Consider the following 26,148-nt stretch of genomic DNA (forward strand, 5'->3'; position numbering starts at 1 on the left):
TTCTGACCTCAACGCTAGACCAAATTTACTAATATAAACTTGCAGAAAGACATCATATTGTAGAGTTTTTCGATCGCACTGCTAAACGGCGCCACTTCAACATCGTTTCAGAAGTCATCGACTGCAAAAATTAATACATCACCGGCTACGTCACAAACAGACCCCACCAACTGCGCATGTTACTTGGGCTCCTAGCAACGGGCCCAAACAAAACGTCCTGTTGCTAGGTTACACGTACAGGAGGCTTTTGCGTGCAGAGAGGAGACATCCTAGCTCATCAAACTACAGAAATATTTTATCTTTAAAAGCGAAGACAACGATGGCTGGAGACACGCCTGAGGTACCGTTGCTTGAGCTGGAATCAGTCATTGGATTTAATGGTATTCATCTTTATTTTTTATTTTGGTTTGCTTTTAGCTTAGTTTGCGGGATGTAGTTTTCGCAGTTCGATCACAGTGATGTGTATTTCGGCGGCCTCTGAGTATTGTAAGTTTTGTAAACACACAAGAAAATACATATCATTTGTATGCACTTGATGCTATGTAAACCGATTGAATGACGGTCGCGTTGTTTCAGTTTCGGGATCTTTTTTGAGATGCCTTGTGCCTGAGGGCACTTTGACCTTTCCAACAACGTTAACAGAAACGATTCAAGTACTTAAGTTTCGTTTCAAAGCTTCCTGCAAAACATACTGTACAATTCGACACTGAAAGGTAAGAAACCCTGGACGTGTTGTGCTTGAGACACAATCCAAATAATTCTGAATTTCAGTCAGTAACATCAAGGTCGCTTTTACCGTATCAAAGCTGTAAAGCTTGGTAAAGCGTTGGAACTTCGCGGCCCTTTATAATGAGGATTCACAACGCATCAACAAGGACAGTATTTATATGAGAGACCAGGAGGCAAACCGTCCTCCACCAGCATCCCAGCAGGCTGTGCTCTCCAGGGAAGGTTAGGGGGTGGGCGAGATCAGGAGCAGGGTGACAGCAAAGATCCTCACACCAGGAGTGGAGTGGAAGACGGAGGTGGACCCTGGCAGCCAGCTGCAGTTCCCTAGGGAAGTCTGCAGCCCAGCCCTGCTTCCTGATCCACTGTAGTGGTGTACAGCAGGCAGAAGAGACCTCCACTGTACTCCATGCGGAACTGACAGCCCCATAGGAGGAGGGCATGGAAGCTGCACGTGAGAGGAAGAGGTGGCTGGAGACCCTTCATCTACCCTGTGGAGGCGGGGTGCCCCGACTTTATAAGTCCATCAGTGTCACAGCTCCGCAGGGTTCTGGGAGGGTTCTGGCATGACGCTGAAGAGGGGCAGCTAGCGGAAGAGGCAGAAAAGGCAAGCTTCTGGCTGTGTTCGGAGGAGAAGAGATGGGTGCTGGGGGCCGAAAACCCCTAATTCGAGGGAGGCCAGCTGCAGGGGGTGGCAGGGAGACGTCCCTGTCCCAGCCCCGCCGCTAGGAGATGTAAACTGGTGAAAGAAGACCCTGTAGATGGTCTCCAGGCACTGTAGGAGGTGTGGCCGGAGAAAGCCGTGTGGGTTAACATCCAGCTGTATAGATGATAAAGGGGTATACAGTATATTATACTGTACATAAGGTTCAAATGATTCATGATTCATTTGGTCCAGTTCACGTTCTGAACAGCTAAATAAACATGGGGAAAAATTCAGTCAGGTCAGCCTTCTGTACAACACAAACATTTCTTGTTTGCAGTCATGTGTTTGTACACTGCTGTTCAGCCTCCTCTAAACGGCTGTATAGGTACAATTGAAGTGGATATCTTCATGTGCCTGTGTATCTGAATCATTTTACTCTTTTACTTACATTATTCCTTTAGAGATCTTCATTTCTGATAATAAACTAGTCCATCTTCATTCATGTTAACAGTGGTGGCAAGGTGATTATATACTGTAGCAGCAAAAAATTGGACTGAATTTATTTAACACGTGGGAGGTCTTGTACCCTTTTCTCAGGACAAGTGTTCTCTGGCCTGATTGCCCACCCTGACCAGGAACACCTCATTTATCCTCTGGGATGTACTGTCATCATCAAGAGCCTCAAGAGCAACAAGCAGGAGTTTCTGCATGGCCACACTAACAATGTTTCCTGCGTGACTGTATCTAGAACTGGAAAATATGTTGCTTCAGGTCAAGTCACCTTCATGGGCTTTAAGGTAAACTGATATATAAAAATTAAAGGGTATATGCTCTTAAATGCCTATCATAGAAAAATTAAATGGCAACGCTTTTGCACAGGTTACAGGACTGTTCCTTTTCTTCATACCTGACACGTTGTGCCTACTATTTTAGACATTTAGAGAAGCTTGTTTAACATGTCTTCTTCACTGTTTTTTCTTTGCATTAAGATTTTTGTCTGCTCTATTTGAATGATTTATTTTTTGTGTTATTGAGGATTGTATGTTTTGTAAGTTGTCCCTGATATGGGCATCTATTAAACAAATTCATGCTAATTATTATTATTATTAATATTTTGTTGTATCTTGACTTCTACCATTTGAACAAGTAAAGTTATTGCTTCAACATGTAACAGACAAAGGGTCTCTGCCACATAACATGCAGGTGAAAACAGCTGCGTACATACAATGTTACCGTTGAAACAGCAATGATGAGAATGAAACATGGAATAATAATAATCCCCTGTTGTGGTATCATTGGCAAACCCAGACTGATAAATCTTTCAGAATTTAGATCACTGTTATACATTAGGAAGAATAGTGGTCATAATACAGATTGCAGTCTCCACTGATTAAATCACTCCAATATGACCATTTATCGTTGCATTAAAATGGACACAATTTCTGTGTTAATCATTGCAGGCTGATATCATTGTCTGGGATTACTCCAGGAAGGAAATGTACACTAGATTACAGCTCCACAAGGCAAAGCTTGAAGCCCTAGCGTTCTCCCCCAGTGACTTGTATTTGGTGTCCCTTGGAGGCCAGGATGATGGCAGGTAATTTGTGGAGTAAGGTGATAGAATATAGTACGTAGCAGAATAAGTGTGACAGTTACAGTAGGTCATGTAGATAATTAGGGCCAGGGTATATTCACGTGTGCTGCACAATGACAATAGGTTATAGAACATGTTGAGTTATAATGAGTTAATAGGACATGCTCCATTTCAGTCAGGCAGTGGTGGCTGGTTTGAACCTCACATGTTTGTCCTTTGCAAAGTCGTTGTTTGCTAAACTTGTCATCATTTTCATCCATAGTTATAAAACATCTTCTCTAAACAAAAACAAAAAAATTAGAGGTGGTTATGAACAGTTGTTGAGGATTATCGTGATATTTATGATAATGGTAAATTAGGTACCCTCACGATCTGAAAATGCAATTAGAAGTCTTTAAAAAAAGAAAACACTATATATATAAAAAAGAGGGAAACAATGGTTAAAAGTGCATTGATTTCATTCTGGAAAATTGAGAAACACAACTCAAGATCCAGGTGAGACACTGCTGTTGTGCTCTTGAACAAGATTTCACCCAAATTGCTCCACTAAAATGCCCAGCTGTATAAATGGATGTACAGTAAATGAAAGCACTGGCCAAACAGATTGGTTGTAATACTTAAGTCACTTTCAGCTGACTGCTGTTCTATATTTAGACAGAGCAAATAAATATACAGTAATAAGCATGGATTAAAGATGCCATAGAGAAGCGCGTGTCACATGCAGCTGTAAGACTTGCAACACTGCGAGTTCAGCAAAATTGAACCAGAAATTGTGGGAACCCAGTTGTAACAAGTCTTATTGTTTTCAGTAACCTTAGTATTCTGTTTGGAGATGTAAAATCATCACATGTTTGTTATTTAAAGTATCTACAAAACTTCAATGACACATTTACTGTCAACAAATGTTGTGCGTGTCTTTCAGCATTGTTGTGTGGAACATCGAGAGCAGAGAGGCGATCTGTGGCAGCCCTGCCTCTGCCCACAGTGCAGGTCACTGCCTGACAGTCAAGTTCTCCAACCAAAGTGATTACATTTTTGTATCGGCTGGAAAGTAAGTTAATGTGACCTCAATTGACATGATATGCATTCACGCTCATCAACCTGATAATCCACGAGACAGAAGACTGATGGCTTTTAAAATGAAGAACACAGTTCAAGACATGTTGTTTATTACAAATCATCTTTATTGGTTTCCTTAAACCTAGCTATCCTACATTCCAACTTAAAGGGTGTTAAGATGTTTAGCTATATCAAACTCAGTTACAAAAATCTCCAGCACAGTGGTAAGACTGAGTGTAGCACAGCAGTGATCCAACCCTCCTCTGCCCTTATGATCTCTGCAATGTAGAGATCACTCACATGTCTTGCCAAAAGCATATCGGTATTTAAATTTACAGTGTCACACAAGCATGGCTTTATTGGAACATCGTGCTCTGTGTTAGCTTATGCAGGTCTGAGAGTAGGAATAATTAGACATTGTGACATTAGAATAATAACGATACTCTTTCTCATGCAGTGGGACACTTCGTGTTTGGGAGTTGGATCTTCCAAACAGAAAAATCCGACCTACGGAATGTCAGACTGGACAGCTGAAGAGAATAGTAAAGTGCTTAGAAGTAAGTCAGACCTGGAGTGACCAATCCCTAGAGATTAGAATGAAGAGGTATTAGTTGAATAGAGTTGTAAAAAAATGAAATGAAACAAGTTAGTGTTTCTACAGCTTGCAGTAAATGTGACAATGGTGTCATGACTATATTTTAGATTCCGGAGGATGACAGCTTTTTCTACTGTGGGACAACTACCGGGGATGTTCTGAAAATTAATCTCAAAACCAAACTTCTCAACTACTGTGCACCTTTGAAAGAGAAATTCAGCAAGGTGGGTTCAACCACAGAAAGAAATTCAGAATAATGGTGGTGCTGCTTTTCAGGACAAGGTGTTCACATGCCAAATCACTGAATAACTATAGAAATAAGATGTTTGCCTTCTGTTTTAGAAATAGCAACATTTCCCTTTAAATATGATAATTATTATTGGGGGAGAAGACCTATAAACAATTTCCTTGTGGAAAAACGCGTCTTTACTTATACAGAAGGTAACATTGGGCTGCTAGATTCCTGCATGTTATTTCTCATTACTGTATATACTGTACTGATACAACACAGTTTGCTTTGTTAAGTGAAAAGTACAAAGAGATAAAATACACTTCAAAGGTATATACACCCCCATGAAGCTACAACCTTAAGAGGAATAAAACAGAGCTATTACCACGGGTTTTTTTCATCCAAAGTGGGAAAAAAATGTGTTTCTTATGAATGGAAGGAATGCCGGTTGGGGAGAGACATTATTAAGATGAGTCTGGACTGTGGCAGACTGAACAAATTGTATTCCCGATTCTTTCTGTTACATGCAGCTCTTCTCTGAAAACAGAAAATTCAGTCCGAAAAGAGCAGTAATTGTTTCTGTTCCTGCAGGGGGTTAATACTCTGAAGATGCTGAAAACTGGCGATATGCTCGTGGGGTCAGGAGATGGCATGCTGAGCCTTTGCAAAGAGGCAAACTTCAAACCCATGAAGTAAGATACAGTTGCTCTTGAAATCCAAAGGGATAACAGATCATAGCCTATCCATGAAAAAAAAGTTTAAAACTGTTTGACAATGACCTGTATATGTGATTTGTTTTTTTGTATTTTAAGAAAAGTACAGCTAGAAGGTGGTGCGACATCAATCACTTTACGAGGCCAGGGGCACCAGTTCTTTGCGGGAGCAGAATCTTCTCAGATTTATCGGTTTAACTACGCTGACTTTAAAGAAGAACTCATCAGCACAGGCCACAGTCATGCTGTTAACGATGTTGCCTTCCCCTTGTAAGTATCACATGAACTGAAACATGGACAGTTTAGGTGGTTGGCATGCTCTATAGTATTTATTACATACTAGTTGTAGTTACAAGGCTAAAATGTCATAGCGCGCCAAGTATGTAACAAGGAACCAGAACGTCAAGTACAGAATTGTTTTTAATAAACCTTGACCTATTTAACAAGTAGATGATTTACCATAAGAAATAAAAGAGCGTTATTGAACTTAACAAAGGTAATAAAACAGGATTGAAATAACTTTCTACAATATTAAAGTCCAGTCCAGTTTGTGATATCTGTAGTTTTTGTTTTTTATTTTTACATTAATGGTTGATTTATACATTCATTCATTTTTTTTTACATTTTTTGTGAGTGCCACATACAAGTGATTTAGTTCTTAACTAAATTTAAAGAGCTAGCTGAGTATATATCCGGGATACCTTTCGGTATTGAAAGACTTGGCAGTCACTCCTAGAGACATAAATGTTTGGAATGTGAGTTCAAAATTTGAAATCATAGGTCTCTGTCACAGCTCTCCTGTTCTAACAGTTTATGGGTTTGTACAGTATGTGAGTATGTGTGGGTACCACCAGGGGGAGACAGCAGATTAAAAAAATGAAGTGGATTGGGCAATCTAGCATTTGAAAGCATAACAATGTGCTATTATAAATATAATTTCATTTAAAAGGAAAGAAAAAGAGGGGTTATTATTCATCATCTTTTTGCAGTGAAGTCTGAATGCTTGGTGAAATGTCCTTGCATTTTAAATAGTTTTTAACTAAAATGGTACTCTGATTGTTCTTCCAGTGGCTCCTCCGATCTCTTTGCTACTTGCTCAAAGAATGACATAAGAGTGTGGCACACCGAGACCTCTAAAGAGCTTTTACGCATAACTGTGCCTAACATGACGTGCAGTGCTGTGGAGTTCATGAGAGATGGAAGGAGTATTATCAGTGGTAAGGTTTTTACTTAATTTCACACTTGCTTTAACTCTTCATTTAATAAGCTTTTGCATATGCTGTCTTGTTAATGTAATGAATGTCATAAAACGTCTGTCATCTAAAAAAAAACGATAGAAGCCAAACTTCAAGCCATTAACATAATGTTGTACCCTATTCAACAGTGTACTTCATGTGTTGCCTTCTTTGTTTCCATAAGGTTTTTATTTCAGTAATAAAAGGCCCAATTAGAAGTGATTGAGTTTTTCTTACTAAAGTGTATTGATCATCTGAAAGACTTTTGATGTGCTGGGAGGGTGTAAGAACATAGAAAGCACAGACTACAAATGACAAAACGTGTCATTTGACTCCATCCAAAAAACGCCCACCCAGAAGAAGAGGGAATGGAAGATGTCATGTACGATAGGTGTCATCGAGTCTGGCGAGATAACAGTTGTTTCTTCTCTCTCAGCTTGGAATGATGGGAAAATCCGGGTCTTCACCCCAGAAAGTGGCAAATTGATGTTTGCTATTAACAATGCGCATAGCATGGGTGTGACAGCCCTTGCTACAACCAGTGACTGCAAGAGGATTGTGAGCGGAGGAGGAGAGGGGCAGGTAAGCCATGTGCTGCGTTTAAAAATATTTAGTCACTCTTCAGCATCGCCTTTTATTGCAAAGGACATTTTCAGTAAAGTCAGATTTTGCTTATGGGTTAATAGATGTTTTCCCATCTACTTAATACCTACTCTTCAAAGGAATTTTAAACATCTATACCGTTTCCTGTCGTCACATGTGTTGCAATTAACTTCACCGTTCAAAATGTGTCACCTACTGTGTATACTGGGAGCATACAATCTTCTTTTCATTTTTCTTGCCAGTCCAGATTGTTGGACGTACTGAAGTGTTCTTTTGTGTTCAGGTGCGGGTCTGGGAAATCGGGCAAGGCTTCCACAGGCTGGCCGAAACAATGAAGGAACACAAGTCCACCGTCTCCTCTATAAAGATCAAAAAGAACGACAAGGAGTGTGTCACTGCCAGCTCAGATGGGACTTGTATTATCTGGGACCTGGTGTAAGTGCCAGCGTGACTGTCTGTCCCTCAGTTCAGCTGCTTTTCATCTCGCGTTTTCAAATATAATTCAGTTTTTCCTCCTTTTACACTACAGAATGTTTCTCTTTGGTTGGTGTTGTTGGCACAGTAAGCTGCACTCACAATTTAATTTTATCCATTAGTGCCATGTGTCAGTCCATCCTGGCTGTGAGGAAAATACCCAAGCTCTTTATTAAGTGTGGCTTAAGTATTTGTGTAACAACAAAAACTGTAGCACAACAGGGTGAAAATATTCGCTTGTGTGTGACTATAGGGCAGCAATATGCTGTTGTCAGAAGAAAAGTAAACTGCTCAAAGACACACCATACAGTTGGTTCAAAGTGGAAATAAACAACATGATTTAAATATCAGAAACAGAAAGATTTAATGCTTAACTGACGAACTTGAACCGGTTGTTTGTTATGAGAGTGTGCTGTTGCATGACCTATGCTTCCAATTCAAAAATATGAACTGTTCTATTGGATTTAACCCAAATTCAGTGTGTGTACTTTATGCTGCTGAGGTACAGAGCTCAAGCACTTGTCATGGTCAGAATCGAATTTCTTTTTAACTGAGGCATGCAGACAACTGTATCGTGGGATGGATTCAATTTATACCCAAAAATGTTTTTTCAGCTCTCAAAGACTTTTTGTTTGGAGCTGTATTATGCCCTTCTGCCTAATGTATATGATAGTGTATACTGTATGTGCAGCACCTGATTGGACAAGAGTCAGTGTCACTTTGCCTCTGCACACTTTTAGCTACACCATAAGCCATAATGCCACTTAGGTAGCATTTCTGAAACAAATACAATCTGAACAGCAAGGTGGGATACTGTTTGCATTGCAGTCTCAATGTTAAAACATGGTGAAATAAAGCTGGTATGTCCACAATTAACATGATGATGGATGAGTACCAGAAGGAGAGTGGACTAATTAAAATAAATATAGCATGTATTTCTTTAATTGCCAGATTAAACAATAACAAACCTGTAAAATCTCAGTGTTATATAGCGGCGATTTACCATTTTGTTTTTTCTCATTTGTACTGCTAGCCGAGTTGTGAGGAATCAAATGGTGCTGGCGAACACCCTGTTCCGATGTGTCTGCTACCACCCAGAGGAGTTTCAGATAATCACCAGTGGCACAGACAGAAAGGTAAGGCTGCAGCTGGACACTGGAATGCCAGAGCCATGTACTTCAGTACATCGCATGGGCGGTACTGAGTGCCCCTGAATCTTGGTCCTATTATAGTGCACTTAAATACCTTTTGATATAAATTACTGCTTTATGCAGCACCTTTTTTCCTCTAAATGTCCCTTTATTAGCCTTGTATAAGATGTTCTGCTCCAATGATTGCGCCATTAATTTCAGTGAAGAGAACCTTGTGACACTGTAATAAGAACGAATGATGAAGCCTGGGCTATTGCAAAACTCGCTAGGGTAGATCTCTTTTATCAAGGAGGTAAAGGTATGAATAAAGAAAGTACTTCTTATATCATCTGAGCTGACATATTCCAATGTTCTTTTTTGAATTGCAAAATTGCATACTATATTTTGCTTAATGGTCTGTAAAAACAGAAATATAAATTACAGTGGAAAAAGTGAAAAGTAGGTATGCAAAATAAGGAAAAAAGGAATCACATAATAAAAACTAATAACAAAATATCTCAGAGTTTGATATTGATTTTAATTGTTAGTGACATTTAACATGAATTGTATTGCATTTCTGAACAGAAATTGCCAGGTTGCTTACTTTTATATCAAAATAACTCTTTCTTTTATATTGTTTGTATTTGAGCCTTACATCAAAGGTCATTCAAAAGTGACACGTTCATTTCCTGTTTTTCTAAACACAGAAAACCTATAAACCATACTATTTTGGCATTCCTGAATAAATATTTTTCACTTTAAATCAGCTTTATCAGCCTCATAAATGCAGTGGTGTCATGAACACATACCATTTAACAACATCAAAGACAAATTGATTAAATAAGAAATCATCACCTGTTTATTTCACGACCATCTTAACTGAGATGTAGAATTTTCCATCTCACTCTTAGCAGCTGATTAGCAATCAGTAACAGGATGGCATGCTGGGGCTTCATATTGATGCTGCTGAAAAGAACTTTGCTTCACACCCTAATATGGACAGCAATGATATCTTCTGAGTGGAAGAATGCCAAAATCACCATCTGCTAGCTGAAAACATAGTTACGCTGCCTGGTTAAGGACAGACAACTGCTAAAATTAAATATGTTTAGTGGCAATCAAGGTGCTACAATACACTGTGTACTGTGTGCACAAAATGTAGAGATCATGAACAGATTGCAAATGCCAGAAACTCCAGAGGTTAGTAAATTTCTGTGATAATCCTGAAGTGATCATGTAAAAGCATGCAAGGCTGACTGGTCATACACTTTAATAAGGCAATCGTATATAAAATTTCAGAATTGGAAGAACTTGTCATATGGAGCTCCTGTCATTAATTTATTTCAGAGAATTTGGCTGACTTTCTCTAAGTTAGGGAGAAGCATGGTGAGTTTTTTTTGGCTTTTTTGCCTTTGAGCTCCAGAGTCTTGGGTTTTATTCTGGCTTTGCAACGAAGGCTTGACCTAAATAAATATTATTCTAATTATGGAGCAGGGGCACAGAAACATTTTTGAAAGTCGTTATTAATTTATTAGTGGTTTTGATTTATATTAATTAATCCGTGAGTGGCCTGATTTAATAATAATAATAATCATCATAATAATAATAATAATTGCTGTAGTAGTTCAGGTGGGTAGCTGCATCAGCATGTGTAGGCTGCAAAGGAACAAGTAACAGGTTTATTCCATGCTGAAAAAAAGAGGAAAGAAAACAGGTTGTGGAGCCTTCTTCAGGTGTGAGGTGTGAATAATTGCTTACACTTACATAGCGCTTTTCTGGACACTCGACTAAAAGCGCTTTACAGGTAATGGGGATCCCCTCCACCACCACCGGTGTGCAGCCCCACCTGGATGATGCGGCGGCAGCCATAGGGATCAAATGCAAACCAGACACTTATGCTGTCCGTATAGAGAGCAGGCAGACAGTAACGATCACAATTACTACCAGTAAAAGTTTTTCCAAGTAATGTGCACCACACTCACAGCAGACCATTAGCAGTTGGCTGTTTCCTACTATAAGAAACACATACCCCCTACTATTCTTTTTCTATGCAACTGTTTTGTACGTTAAATAGTATTTTTGAGAACAACGTGTGTTCCATATATGAGCAGGGTTGAATGAGGGTGTGTACTGTATTTGATTGTGTTGTTACACTAATTAGAAGTGCGGGCAAACTTATAATTGCCATTTAATTATCTATATTTGCTTCTGTTGAAGCCCTTACATGTATAATACATCTCATGAAGGTTGTTTAGATAAATATCAGTACAAGAAACAAAGATGTTAGTTTTCCTTTTTGAGTGTATTACTACTGCAGAGGGTTAAATACTTGGCTTGTCTCAGCTAATCCTGTTTCAGAAATACATTTTTTTAGCCCAGGATTTGGGGTTTAACATAAGTAGCTGCTATTTATTTATATCTATCCACTCTTAGTTCTTTGTTTTTAATTAACAATCGTGTTGAACTAATAAGAGAAGTCATCAATTGTCAAGGCGATTGTGTTAATAATGTGCTATAAATATCTTCAAATAGCAATTGATGTTGTAAGACCTAGCTGGAAGGAGACAGCTGCCAAACCCCAGAAATGATTAGCTCTCATTCTGAGGCATAAACATATTTTTTTTAACTGCTGTGCATTATGTTTTGACAGACGGTAGTGGTGCACATTTACATATAGAGGACTTATTAGGAGAATATCAAGACAGTACCATAACATCCACAAATGAGCTGGGTCCTTTCTAGAATGCATGAGGCAATTGGAGTCATGAGTTCACTATACAGTACCTACACATTATAACAGGACGAGGAGAACAAGTAAAATCCTCTAGGGTACTTAACGTCATATGAAGAAGAAAAAGTGTAGTACATACCATCCTGAACGAGGTAATTATAAGATAAAACCAAGATGTTTTAACATTAGTATTGGTTATCAGAGTACATGATTTGTATAATACAGAAGAAGTAACATTAATCAAGACAACAGGAGAAATGCATCTGTTTAATTTTAATTTGGCCATATATCCACTGTTAGCTTCGTGCCTTTTCGGAATATTTACAGCTAAGTAAATGAATAACAGATCTGGAAGACCTAGGCCTCAACATGTAATACTTGTCCCCTTTTATTTCTGTACCTCTTCATAGATATGATTTAAATCTGTGAAATTTAAAACAGTCTTTATTTCTTTTTTTTTCTTTGTAGATTGGATACTGGGAAGTGTTTGATGGGTCTGCTATTCGGGAATTGGAGGGCTCTCTGTCTGGATCCATTAATGGCATGGACATCTCAAGTGATGGCAACCATTTTGTTACTGGTACAGGACATAAATTATGTGCCAATAATATCAGAGGGGCACACCTTTTCATTGCTGTTATCTGTAGTGTTTGTCAGTTTTAAGTACATTTCTCTTCTTGAAGCATCAGAGCAGAAGATCATAAAAATATGAGCACAGCAGCACAGTGCTTTACCTTTACGCGTTAAAAGCACATTCGGGTTTTCCAGAATGAGTGATCAAACTGTTTTATTTTCAGTTAGACTGTCTAATTCAGTCGGCTACACGGGCTATGGTTTGATGTTATAGTACAACTGAAATTGAAACGCTTGAAATTCGCTTGAAATTCAAAAGTAAGGACCCTTATTTGTAACCTAAAGCATTGTTTTGTGGACATTTGGGACATGCACCAGTTCCCTATATGGTTTTAGTGGTTTTGATTTATACCAAAGTACACTGTGGTAGTATTAGTTTCCTTGGCATTAATGATTAGTCTTTCAAATAATCAGACACAGAAATACTAAACACTGTATCCCTGGGGTGCCGTTTCCATGCAGGTGGTGATGACAAACTCGTAAAGGTGTGGGGGTACACTGAAGGAGAGGTGACCCACATTGGCATCGGGCACAGTGGCAACATCACCCGTGTGAAGATCTGTTCCAACAGCAAGTACATCATCACTTCCAGTGCAGACGGCGCAGTGCTCAGGTGGAAGTACCCACACCCAGTCTCAGACTAAAAGACTGGCTGGCGGGCCGACTGGGTGCCATTCTGCCCAGGATCACAAGGCAAATGCTTGTAGGACAGTGACAGTAACCATGAGGGTTTCCCAGCTACCTGTGCAGTTGTACCCATTGTAACTTTCAAAACACAAATTAACTGCAGTATTTTTTCAGCTATACATAGTTGTTAAATAAAGTGTGAAGAATATTTAAAGAGCTGGCATTAATTGATGTGTAACTACATCACCCCAATATCTAACTCATGACTGCAGGGCAGTCTTTTTCCACACTGCGTTTATTGATCCCACTGGGATGGCAGACAAATTACAGGAGTCAAAAAGTAATTTATGGGTGTTTTGTACTCCTGCAAAACTCTTTGTCAATTCATTTGATTAAAAAATGGCAAGAAAGACAAATCTGTCTAGCGGTTTAAAAAATATTATTAGCTAAGTGCTGAAATAATATTAATGTTTTATTAAATATAATTATGGAAGGTATAACAGAGATTTAAGTAGGTAACGATTCAGTCAATATGAACATATTTTGGGAAAATGATGCATTTGAGATTTTTATGTTTATGTTTGTGGTTGAAAACATCTTATGGAGAAAAGAGACAGCAACTTTGTTCTTAGCACAACAGTACACACTTCGAAAGTGTCGCTCTAGTCGGATGGTACAGTTGATTCAAATGGAGTAAAGTGCTGTGTTTCACATCCTGTACTTCCAGTGTTAGAAGTCTTCCTTGCATCAAATTCATTTGGTCTGAGAAAATACAGGCCTATTTATTCTGCAGGCAAAAGGATGTAGTTTAACTGAATTTTAATGTATCAGTGAATTATGTCAAGAGTGGACACCAGGATTCTGATAAAAGTGAATAAAGTCATAAAAGCATTACTTTAGTTGTATGAATACATATACCTATAGGAAATGGGAAATGCTATTCAAAATATATACCTTACATCAAGGCATTGAGCATACTGAATTAAAAATGTATCCTGCAGTTAGTTATCTTAAGTAGTTAAGTGAAAAATACAGGAATACAGATACAAAAAAAAAAAGGATTTCGCAGTAATCCTTAGTGGCAGCTGAAGTATCGCTCCATGCATCCCAAAAACCAGAAAAAAAGGTCCTGTGTTGGGGAGAGTCGGGGTGGGGGTGGAGTTGAGGGGTGATTACTGGCTGTTTCTGATTAGGAGACCATTTTCATTCTGGTGTTTCAAAACCTAAATTATTGCGTCTGCCCACACACCCTGCCGGTGCAAGGCTGTGTTAAGTTAGCAAAACACCAAGTTTACATAACAGGGCATTCAAAGGTCCCCAGTCAGCCCTGAACACTGAGCAGGTCTAGTATTTACTTGAGTGTGCTGGGTGCTCTATAGTGTGAAGAAGAGAGCACATGCGCTGATTCATTACTATCAATGTGGGGAAAGGTTAAAATGTCCCACAAAGATAACTCCTAAAAGACCAGATTAATTTCATTAGCAGTTTCACTTAAAACGTATAAAATATTTTTATTTTCATTGCCATTTACCCTCGCTGAGTAAATAATGCTTACTAGCTCTTACCTGACTGCATTCTGAATCCTGACAGTAAGGAGCCTCTAATGTTTTTCCTAACTAGACCTGAAAAAATATGGTCCATTATCTTTTTCCTCCTTGTTTTGTATAATAACAATTGTTGATGAGTACAATCAATGAAAAATACGTATTTATCTTTGACTGTGCACTGTCCCGATTTCAAAACAATTCCCTTCATCACTAAATCCCTTTTCTTACTTTACATGACAAAAGGTTTTTGGAGGTTGTGTCTGTAATTTATCATTAGCTTCTTATCCTTAGGCTTCTGTTTGTCTTGACTCTCACAAGGAGAAAGTGGCTTAATCAAATAAAGATTATGGGTTTCTTATATTGGATGGATGGGATTCAGCCTTGTTTTCACTGCACGTCCACAGCGTACCATAAATAAACACTTCTTCTACAGAATAAAGGCATACAGAGGATGTGTGAATCACATCTCTGTGGGTTGATAGGTATTATGTATCCTTAATACCTAAATTTAGACAGAGACACACACCAATTAAAACCCCTCCACTTCCTGCCTCCTGTCTTTGTTTTACTCTGTGATTGCTTTTTAAAATGCACAAGAGTCTGTATAGCTAGCCCATCAGTAGGGTGACTTATACTGAACATGAATTTGCCTTTGGAACCTGTAGCACGGCAGCCATAATCATGAATTATAAGAGACATTGGGAAAATGATTTCCCTTTAAATGAAGTGGCATCACATCTGTACATTGCAGCGAATCCTTGAAATGTTTATATGGCTTCCTGGTGACTGTTGATGAACTAAGAAAACAGGAAAAAAATCTGGGATGACCTTTTAAAGTATTTAGCCTCATTTATGTAAACAAAAACAGCACAATAATTATCATTACCATTATAGATGAAAAGAACATTGCATTTTGAGATACCACTTCTAACTTTATTTCTAAAGTTAATGAAGTCATTAAAGTGATTAACGCATAATCTGCGCTAAATGCTTTTTTTTTTAATTGAATGGCCACTCCATTGCATTAATTTCAATGTCACAACATATGGTCTCTGGAATTGCTTACGGGACCGCTAGAGGGCAGCAAACACTCGTAGGACTGAACGATCATTTCCAGTTCTTCCAGTTCGCGAAGAACACACACCGTGTGTGTGGACAAAGTTTATTTTTCCCGTTTTGTGTCTCATCTTGAGCACAAAACAGATTTGATTCCACACTGCACATGACGCGCACAGCATTTCCAAAAAGTTAACTTCTCTTTGTGTATTTATAAAAAAAATATGACAATTAGAACTTACTAAATAAAACCAGATATGTAACCGTGTCCCTTTGCTCCCAGCGTATTCCGTACACGCTTCTACTACCTCCTCTCACCGAGTATATTCACTGTGCATACATTTCTGTATTTTGTAGCTGTTCTGTGAAGCGCCTCGAGAAGCTAGTTTTAAAAGCGTTGCATATAAAAAAAAAACTTTTAATGCGGAATCGAAAGCTACAGAATGCAACACAAAGGAATGGATGATAGCAAATAATGCATGCGTGACAACATTTCAGGTCGTGCACGTTCCTTACGAGGGGAAATACACAGCCGTTCGCGAAATGAACACAGAAACGTCTTTCTCTAAACATCTGTTGAGCCTCTATTTTTTTTTTGGCGCTTCCGCATAAACACCTTTTACCGTGTCAACCTGACGTCAGCAGGCAGCATCGCCGGCTGTCGCCGCGAGTAGCACTGTCTAGCCCTCCGCTCCCTCCACGGCGACGACGCGCCGTCAATACAACGGCAGCGGCTTTTTTTCTCTCTCCTCCCAAACTAAACCAGGCTAATAAGATTCAGAGTGGGAGGGCAGATCCGCCAAACAGAAACACACACCGGCCCCGGGAGTAGAGAGAGAGAGAGAGGGAGGGAGAGCTGGAGCCAGTTATCTTTGCGAGGCAGGGAGGGGGAGAGAAAGAGAGAGAGAAAAGAGCTCGGGAAAGGAAGCAAGTGTGCGGCGCACAAAACATGGAGTTACAGACAACTCACCTTTCCAGTCATTCCAGGTGCTGCCAGCGACTGGGATAGCAATGCGCGCAAGAGCACTGAGGCATCATCGGAATGTCTGAGGGGTGTCACACATGCACACCCGCCTGTGTCGCCGTGCTGCTGCAGTCCGCCTCTCTGTCCTGTAGCGTGAGGAAGAACTTCATTACTCCGAGGCGGACAGGTGAGGAGCGCCGCCCCGGTGCCCGGCTCCGGCGTTGCTTATTCTCGTTTCTGAGCGTCAGGCGAGCAGGGGGAGAATGGATGACCGGGGGGAGGACAAACCGAGGAAGCACGAGAAGAGCAAGGCGCCCAAGCGCAAAGAGAAGAGGCGCAAACCTGGAAAGCTCTTCAGGAGGAAATCGCTGAAGTCGGTGGGGAATTTCATGAACAGGATCTTAAAAACTTTAGGCACCCTGGCTCACTTCGGCGATGTCAGCCCGCCCGATGCCGAAGACGACGACGGGGGGTTCCGGGATGGTACACCTTGCACGTTGAGTGCCCACTCAGGAAACCTTAAAGATGACATTCAGGTTGGGGAGAGCGCCGTCAAGAAGAGCGTGACACTGTCTTCCCACGGATCTATAAAGGAAAGACTTTCTTGGAGCTACGGGGATAAAACGCCGGGTGTACTGGGTTTGAAGAATCATGGCAACACCTGTTTCATGAACGCCGTCGTTCAGTGCCTGAGCAATACGGACCTGTTCGCCGAGTACCTCGGTTTGGAACAGTACAAATCGGATTTCTGCCGGAGGAAAGTTAATGGGATTGTGAAAAGTGAAGATCTGCCCCACGCGAGGGGTGAAGTCACTGAGCAGCTGGCGTCGTTGGTCAGGGCGCTGTGGACACTGGAATATACGCCACAGTTGTCCGTTGAGTTCAAGGTAGGTCACCTGTGGCTATAGGATATACATACCCGTCCCTTTTATGCGTGCGTGTGTGAGTGAGCGTAAACGGCAGATTTACTGCCCAGATGGGGAAAGGGGGGAAAGTCAAAACGAAAAGCTGGACCACAGACACAAGATTTTAACGCGACCACATCGAGTGCAACTTTGCAGTTTGGCTTCAGTCAGCCCTGCCATGAGAGCGACATCTTGAATTAGTGGATCGGGGCTCGCAGTCGATTCATAAAAGCGCCCAGCGACCCGTTGACAGTCAGCTGATTGGAGCACGGCTGTTTAAAGATAAACGCTGTTTTTTTTTAAAAGAAAGTGTTTTACGCAGGCACGTCTCCAGCAGGGCGCGATGTGATTATTCCTGTTGCAACAGGTCTCGGAGCCCGCGCCAGGCGCGGCGCTGATTACAGTTCAAACAGCGACCGCCGGTGCCTCTTCCTCGGTCTGCTTATCTCGAAGCCCACCGCCACTTCCGCGAGTGAGCGCAGGTAACCCGGTGGGAGGAGCTCGGGCTCGTCCACGCCGGCCTGGGGGAGCTGTCTCCTGGGCTTTCAATGCAAACGCGCGGCGGAGACCGGAGGTCTCGCCAGGCTGCGGTTTCCTTCGCGCAGGAGCGTCTTTCTGCGGCGTCCCTTCAGGGAACCGGACAGTTTGGGATGTTTGGAGGAAGGGAAGGCGCGACTATAAACGCAGTTCGGGTCGACTGTGGCTGTCGGCTCGTTAAGTACTGACGGAGCAAGTCCTTAACTGCTGAGGCAGTCCCCTTCACTGCCCGGGATCGCGTCTTTAAACACAGAGCCCTAGTGCTTTAGTGTATTCATGTAAGACGACTGTACCGCCAACACGTGCGGTTAGGGTTTGATCAGCCTTGTTGGTCTGGCTATTTGAGAACGAGGGCGACGTGACCATAAACCGCCACCCCCCCATACACACACACACAAATAATTACTCAATTGCATTCACTTAAAAGTTTCTTGAAGACTTTATTTAAGTTCTGATTGTAGGGACAATCAGTGTTCAAGTTCAGGAATCGGTGACTTGTGTCAGTGATTGGTGCTGTGTTGGCTCAAACTTCTGGACAAAGAAGGGCTCCCACAACCATTTGATTTGAAACAAGGTGGGTCTGTGGAATGTCCATCTTCTTTGACCTCAAGAGACAAGTCCACCCAAGGTCAGTGTTGGAATGTTTTCTTTTTTAATCAGTGTCCCGCTGTAGCACTTCCTGGGCAGGTGCCATGAGGGATCACCAGTATCTGAACTGGTATCGGAATGCAGCTGCACTATTTTCTCCAGTTTGCCTTTGTTAGGGTTGGCATGCCGGCGAGGTGGTTGGGGCTGATGCTTGAGAGTTCCTGGGTCAATTCCAGATGTTGGAAACCTTTGTGTGGAGTTTGCATGTTCTCCCCTAATCAGCGGTGCTCAGATTTCCTCCCGTCTTCCAAATGACATGCTGGCCGGCTTAATCAGTGGCCCTGAATCATCGCTGTGTGCTTGTGTCCTGGTGGTGACGGTATCCCATCCAGAGTGCAGTTCGACCCTGTGCCCTGTTCTTGTGGGACAGGCTCCAGGCTGGGCTTTAAGAGTGATGACTGACTTCCTGACACTGGTTAGAGGGTGTTCATTGGTGATATAAGCCCTTCGCTTCTAATACAGTGTAAATGCATAATAGCAAAACTAAATGCAGAATTCCACCTTGTTTGCAAGTACTGTAGCTCTGACAAATCCATTGCCTCCTGTTTTTCAGCCCTTGCCCCTGACTGATTCTGATTTATCTTAATTTGCTCAAAGCTGTAGATACCTCTGTTCTGTTACGAGTCAATTATATGCCTAAACAAGTCTGTAATGTATTTTTTTTTTGCTGTTTGCACAAAGGCAGAGCCGCGCAGTAGCTAAGCCAAGAGATGCTATCCTTGACAAGTCAGTGCTCTCCTTGTTGCCTGAGCTGTTCTCCCAATTAGCCCTCCAGGAATTTTCAGGGAGGAGGGAAGATGCACAGAACACGCCTGTGACCAGAATTATTTAGCAGCCCAGATGCAGATGCTTGCTTTCTCTACAAGTGCTTCTCACTTCTGTCATGGAGAGTTTGCTGCTTAACAGGAAACACTGGCCAGCGGATTCTGAGACCTTCGGGGGGGGAACACAAGGCAAATATATGCGCTCCTGGAAGAATGCTGTTTGACCACAGCCTTACGGTCCTCATCTGTCTTTTGCATGAAGAACTTGCCCTTTTCATGCAGCACAAGCAACACACAAAGTATAGCTAAAGCAAACTGCCAGCGAAAAGATCTCTGGGTAGACTCAGGTTGGCGTTGTCCTGGGACTGCAGAAGATTGTTCTCCGTGTTCGCCAGGAGGTGAACCTGAAGGGATGTATTCTGAGTAACGTACAGTATGAGAGCACTAGACGAATGTATAGGAAGCATGATGGAGACGGCTCTGTTCGTCCTGCTCTGTGTGTGTTCGGGGCAGGATGTGGGGGATCGTGAGGAGTTCCCGAGCAGGGCTTCTTCTCCAGACGCTGTCCAGCCGGGAAAAGCACGCTTCCCGCCTCACAGACGGAGGAAGCCGATACAAGAAACGAACTACTGCCTTTTTACTGTACGGCAGTAGGATGCATGCCATTATTTTCCTTTTCAGTTAGCTTTGCCAAATACATAATTGGGTTTCAATTTGGAACATAGCTAGGAGGCTGTTTAGAGTTTAGGCAGAAGTGGTTGCAGTGAAGCCCTTGACTCTGAAAAGCATAGACTGTAAAGAACACTCATCTCGTACACATTGTGTTCCGAGAATAACGAGACATCAATGACCCCTGCGTCCTCCAACAGCATTATTCATGCTAAACCGGATGATTTAAGGGTAGGAATTTAACCAGGCTACGTCTCCATTAAATATGGCGGACCACATTGTAAGGAAGCTTAGGAATTTCAGTGAAAAGAGGATTTTTTCACTAAATGACTCTCTTTGGGGCAAAGTGGCCGGAAATTGTATTTACTAAGAGGATTTACTTCTATGAAACTGAAAAACGCAATGCCATTTCAATTGTCCTGAATAAATCACTTTTAATTACAACCTTTTTTTTTAGTTACAATGGAGCTGAATTCATTTTAGGAAACTGATATTGGAGAGTCTGATTTGCCCTAAAGTCAGTCATACACAGCTGACAGCGATTTTAAGTACAGGACAGTCTATAAATAAAAACAGCCTGACGCGGTCTGACAATGCAGCGCAGCTACTGAACTTGGTGTGTACAGTACTGCATGTGCTAGGAATGACACATGCAGATAAACAGGTCTTAATTACTGCAAAAGGGCAGAAGCCAAGTGTAATTAGCTTCGATCGGCCAGCCAAGGTCTAAATAGATGTTAGTGTCACAAAACATTTCACACAGATAGCTGTAGAAATGGAATCAGTGCTAGGAACAGGTGCTAGCATTAATTAGACTTCAAACTGTCTTTCTAATGTCATTGTATTGCCAGTTTGAGGAAGGTTCTGTCCCGGGCAGGGGACAGAGGGGGTATCTGCAGGTCCCGGGGACAATAGGCACTTGAGACTCATTTCAGTGCTTCACTCTGAACCCTCCTGTAAGTTCTGCAGTGGTGTGGATTCCTAGCGTGGATTGGCCCTGCTCTGGCCCCAGGGACTGCTGGTGTCCTCTGGCATGACCTCCGATTCAAGTTAAGTGTTTCCACAACGTTTCCTCAACCTAGTTGACATGATACAATAAGACTTTCACAAGACCTTCAGAAGGAATGTACCAAGTGTGTCTCCTGGCCTGGGCTCATCCCACCTGCCACTTTCCACACACTCGGTATGTAGGATCCGCCTGTTCTCATGCTCGAAATCGTTTACTTCCCAGCTGCTTAATATTCGGGGTAGGTTTCTCTCAGTGCTCTGCTCACAGAATGCTAATCAGACCTTAAAATGAATGGTAGTGTCTTGATATGCGGCGTTGGACTGGGAGGAAGGTCGCTGGGTTTCTGCTTTCGGTAGATTGCTTCCCCAGCGTTCATTTTCGCTTCGCGTTTCGCTCCTGGGGGCCAAAAAATGGGATTTGTCCCGTAGCTCTGGAAACCAGAGGTAGCAGCAATAACAAAAAACCCATCTCGACGACATTTAGATCGTAGGAACGAACTTCAACAAGCTGGTGCATTTCTGTATCTTTAAGTTTTCTAAATCCCCTCACTGTAGTCAGTTTGTACTAGGTTAGGCAGAGCTTTGGCGCTGCCAGGTCTGAAATGGGTGTGATTTGTTGGGATTGTTGGTAGGCGGTTATCGCTGTAAATTGATGTCTTTGGAAAGAGTAGCAAAATCCCCATGTGTGTGCTAACAGCCTGGCCCACAGTATGTGCAGCATCATTTTAAATCCTGTCCCTACCATAGTCATAAGCAAGACATTTGCCCTTCTATGATTGTAAGGGTTAGGCATTTAATAATAAGTAATGCAGACAGAGGATTACTTACAACTGTTTCGAATGTTTACTCTTGGCAAATGCCACATTCAGGCAAATTCACTTGAGTCACTTTGTGTCCTGAAGATGCCAGTTTGCGGTCGAGTCTCCAGCTGTTTCCTTTGTATTGACTTGTGCTTCCCAAACCATTCCTCAGTGCCCATAGTGGCGAGACTCTCTAGGGTCCTCGGCTTAGAAGGGTGTCCATTATACCAGCAGCCTTGACATTTCTTAGTGGTGGACATTGGAATGAAATGTGGTAGATTGAGGTGTTTGCAGATTCTTTCATAATCGTCTCCTAACTTGTGAAGGTCAGAAATCATTTGTCTGCAGTCCCTAAAGAGCTCTGTGTCATTCACCATGCTAACCTGCTACTGCTGTCTCCCTTGTGTCACCTCTTTTTATACCCTAGGGAAATGGGAAACCTTAAAAGGTATCTATATTGTGTCAGAGGCTTCCACTGCACTTCTGAAGAGCAGGGTGTTACTGTAAATCTTGATTTTGTTGGATTTTATTTATTAATGAATACCTAGAGGTACAGAAATGTACTCTATGAGCATAACAAAATGCTCATTGCAACGTTATGACAATTACAACAGAATATTTTTTTATTTTCTTAGTAACATCTTTCTGTGAAGATTTCTTACTCCCATTTTATTGGGGGGTGTAAATAAATGTTAAGAGCATTGTAAATCCCCTTACTCACTTTGCTTTCCTTGGCTTATATGACATCATGTAGTGTATTCTGTTAGAAGAGGACAGAAACAATGATATACAACTGTTTATTTAATGGAAATCTTCTGTCAGTACAATACGTTTCTGTTCTTAAATGAAATGAAACATCTGCTCCCCACAGAAAACCCTTTTGTGTATAACATCTTAGACTAAACGTAGCATTTGGTCAACTTTTTTTTTTCATCTTGCAATTTATTTTTTAAAAAGCCCTAGTCTTAGTGTTCATCCAAATAATATCTTCGAAACGAGGCGTGCTTTTCAGTGCGTTCGGAGGAAGAAGGCTGGTGGGCCCCAGACACTCAGGCACGGTTGGTTTCAAGCTAGATGTGGATTTATCAAGTTCATGACCTGTCGGCGCGTGCGGTCTGCAAGTCTGAGCCGGCCGTTCTTCTTGTTGATGTCAGTGGGAGGGTGAGCGTGCAGTTCTCCGAGAGAAATTGTTCGAGAAATTTCTGGACCCCTCATCCCTGCTTTGAACTCTTCTGTCCGCCCCCCAACATGCATTTCGTTTTTGTCATGTTGATCCACCACTTGCCACATTACGGGTTCCGGGGGGACAAGGGGAAAAAAAAATGGCCCAGCGCGTTTACCCTTGAAATGTCGCCGCCTTGCAGTGTGACGTCTCCACCTGGTTGATTCATGGGTTATGAAAGAGGCAACGGCAGCAGAGATGAACTGCGACCCCGAGCCATGAAAGACTCCCGTTAATGAGAGCATGTGGCAGGAGTGCGCCGGTTGGCCTTCCCCTGGAAGAGCACTCCTTTGATTTTATTGGGCTCTGGATACGAAAAGGCGGGTGGTGCTCCTTTGAATGATTGAGAAGAGAAAGGGAGCACGGTCGTTTATTTTGCCCTTGCTTCCTTCGGAATCAATTGGAGGGCAAGAGCAGCCGTGTCCTGTCTAGCGGGCCTCTGGCGAGCCGTCTTGAGGACTCGCCGACGCCACCCGCTGGTTCCGTGGAGGCTGGTATTGTTTTCCCCTCTCTGGTCGCCTTCCCCTGGCCATGCCAGTCCGCAACGGGGAGGAAGCCGTGCCGTGTGAAATGTCCGCACCATTGCTTGGCTTTAACGCAAGGAGGTCTGCCGGCTTGAGAATGGCAATCTTTTTGAGCGGCCACATCATTAGTGTGTCTCGTTATGTTTTTTTCCGGCTAAGGAAGCGTCTCTTCACTGCTCATTTTAGCCACTGAGGACCCCCGCAGTGCGCGACCCCTCCTCGTGCGACTGTCTGCAGAGTAAGATGACAGCGCTCCTCCTTTACAGAACCTGCGAGAGGGAGAGGAATCCTGGGTTTGGATGTGTGCCTGACCATGCATGAAGCAAAAGCTGTTTCTGTTTCATTTTTAGTCTTCTGCGGAGCATGTGCGCAGATTTCACACCAATAGGGAGATGTTTAAAGAGACTGTCTTTTTTCCTTCCTCCACAGTGCTTGTGAGTGGTATACAGACAGGTGCTGCTGTGCCTGGCAAAAAAAGAAAAAGTAACAGTAGAAATTAAAATGTTGGAAAAAGAATCCTTCTCCTTCCGTTCATAACAGGCTGGTGTATTCCAAAAATTAGGGCTGTGCCCAGATTTCACACACTAGTCCTTTAAAATAAAACCCAGCAGGTTTTGAGTGAAGCCAGTTCTGACAGCTGAGATATCCATGTGGCACGTTATGCCTGCCAGTTTGTGTTCGGCACAATGTGGTGTGAGGGTGTTTGTTTTCCATCTCCTGGAAAGGAATGGGAATGTTAAGTTGTTCGAAAAACTCTCCCCCGGTTAACTCATGGCTTTCGGGAAGAGATCCTGGTCCTCCTCCCTGTGGGATTTCCCAGTCCGCTAACTGGCACGTCTTGTTTTTCAGCAGTAATGAATTAAAAATGTAATGAATTCAATCAAAGCGTCAATTGGGTAAATAAGGGCTGAGGCTGTATGAAAACTGGCAGGCACAGGGGTCCTCCGGGACTGGGGGTTAAAAAGCGCTGCTTTAGGGATATTGCTTGACGGCCGACACTTCCACACAGTCCACACCCTGAGGCAGCGTTGTCTGGCGAGGGTGGGCCAGGTGTGGTAAGGAATACACTTCACAGCTGCTCAGCGCTGTGTGATCCCCTGTCAGTCCCTGGGCTGTTTCCCTTTTTTTGCACTTGTGTAGGCGCTTGCTTGCGTTGTTCTGTCCCTGCACTGAAGCTGTCACACAGCTAGAGCGTCAGGGGCGGTTGAAGGAGGGATGTCCTCCTGGTTTTCCTCAGAGCTGTGCATTAGCTGTGACCGTAAGGGGAAGGGTTGCAGGGGAGAGAGCACAGGCTGTGCAGTCGTATCTTTCGGGGCATCTTAATCAGATGACAGGCCTGACGAAGAGGAAGAGCAGGAGAAGCACAGAGACGCCAGAGCTCCCCTTTACCCCTGACTGGGTGTTTGCTCAGTTGGTGCCTGGCTGCGTTCTGCAAGCAAGTGGCCGTATGTTAGCTTTACCAGTTAGGCTGGATGCAGAGCTATTGTCTATCTAGCTGTAGACACGGTTAATCTCTCCACAATCCCTACATTGCGTGCATGGTAATCATTTGGTTTTGCACATGCAGGTTTTTGGATAAAACAAATGACTGCCTCTAGGTTTCAACGGAACACTTAAGCTATTATATTAAGCCTGTGATGTCATGATATGCTGAAGCCTTTATTGTGTGTTTGCTCAAGGATTTGAGGATCTAAAACTGTACACATGAAAACCCGACTGAATTTACCATTCTTTTTTTTAGGCTTATTCTCGATTTGAATGATGCTTCAGCACCCCAGATTGAAAGATCTCTGCATCACAGTCGTAGTGGGGGTTTGGATACAGTGCAGCTGTTCCCCATCTCCAGGCTGCGCCTTCACGTATCTCTAGCTGAATCACTGAAATATGTCCCGGATTCCTGCATTTTCCCCTCCATCCGTTTTATAACTGCTTCATCCCATTCAGAGCCTATCCCAGCAAGGCGGGAGGCCCTCAAAGTCCTGCAGTTTTCTGAATCTCATATTGAGCATGAGCAGGCACTAAAGATTATTTCTCTGTTTTCATTTTCTCTAAAAATAAACAACATTATTAAATGCGAAACAGATTACCTTTCTAGAAAGGGTTCAGCCTATACAGGGTCCAGGCAGGTGAGGTCTTGGTGTCTTTTAAAAAAAAAAGCTGAAGCCTGAAGATCTATTTAAGAGTAATTAATCACCTGTGTTTTTAGATTTATTGTCCCAAATGGCAATATTGTTGACTACAACTGTGTCCCAGAGAATAAACTACTCACAGCCAATTTATACAGTAACTGTTAAATCTAACAGCATCATTTTACTATATATATAATAATAAAATAAATTATGTGATGAGCTCGGGAGACTGAATTTAGTTTTAAAAAAAATTGAAAGGTCATTTTCTAAACTGAAAATCTCTGCCAATTTTTGCACGTGGGAAGTTGCTTCTAGGAAGTGAAAAAGGCTGTGGGGGCAACTTTTGGACTAGATGCAACATTTCCGCGGTGAAGCTGCAG

At 42.2% G+C, this 26,148-nt stretch overlaps 2 protein-coding genes across 7 annotated transcripts in view; both read left to right on the forward strand.

The window, feature by feature from the left end:
* The first annotated feature begins 213 nt into the window (after positions 1-213).
* On the forward strand, positions 214-13,889 carry cfap52 (cilia and flagella associated protein 52). The gene is made up of 14 exons (XM_088600017.1): positions 214-380; positions 1,970-2,169; positions 2,833-2,969; positions 3,889-4,017; positions 4,483-4,582; positions 4,728-4,844; positions 5,441-5,541; positions 5,662-5,832; positions 6,631-6,779; positions 7,234-7,379; positions 7,684-7,835; positions 8,908-9,010; positions 12,204-12,315; positions 12,831-13,889. Exons 1-14 carry the CDS (start codon positions 320-322, stop codon positions 13,010-13,012), a joined length of 1,860 nt encoding a protein of 619 aa, XP_088456143.1. The 5' UTR covers positions 214-319; the 3' UTR covers positions 13,013-13,889.
* A 2,400-nt stretch (positions 13,890-16,289) lies between these two features.
* usp43a (ubiquitin specific peptidase 43a) overlaps positions 16,290-26,148 on the forward strand; it is a 138,899-nt gene continuing 129,040 nt past the window's right edge. For all 6 annotated transcript variants that reach the window (XR_015925428.1, XR_015925429.1, XR_015925430.1 and 3 more), the window contains exon 1: positions 16,290-17,449. Coding sequence is in view for 2 of the 6 variants with exons in the window: in XM_088600015.1 (XP_088456141.1) it covers positions 16,826-17,449 (624 nt within the window). In the remaining 4 variants the exon portion in view is untranslated. The remainder of the gene's footprint in view (positions 17,450-26,148) is intronic.

The sequence above is a fragment of the Lepisosteus platostomus genome, chromosome 11 (assembly GCF_059453375.1).
Source record: "Lepisosteus platostomus isolate fLepPlt1 chromosome 11, fLepPlt1.hap1, whole genome shotgun sequence".
In the NCBI taxonomy this organism is placed as follows: domain Eukaryota; kingdom Metazoa; phylum Chordata; class Actinopteri; order Semionotiformes; family Lepisosteidae; genus Lepisosteus; species Lepisosteus platostomus.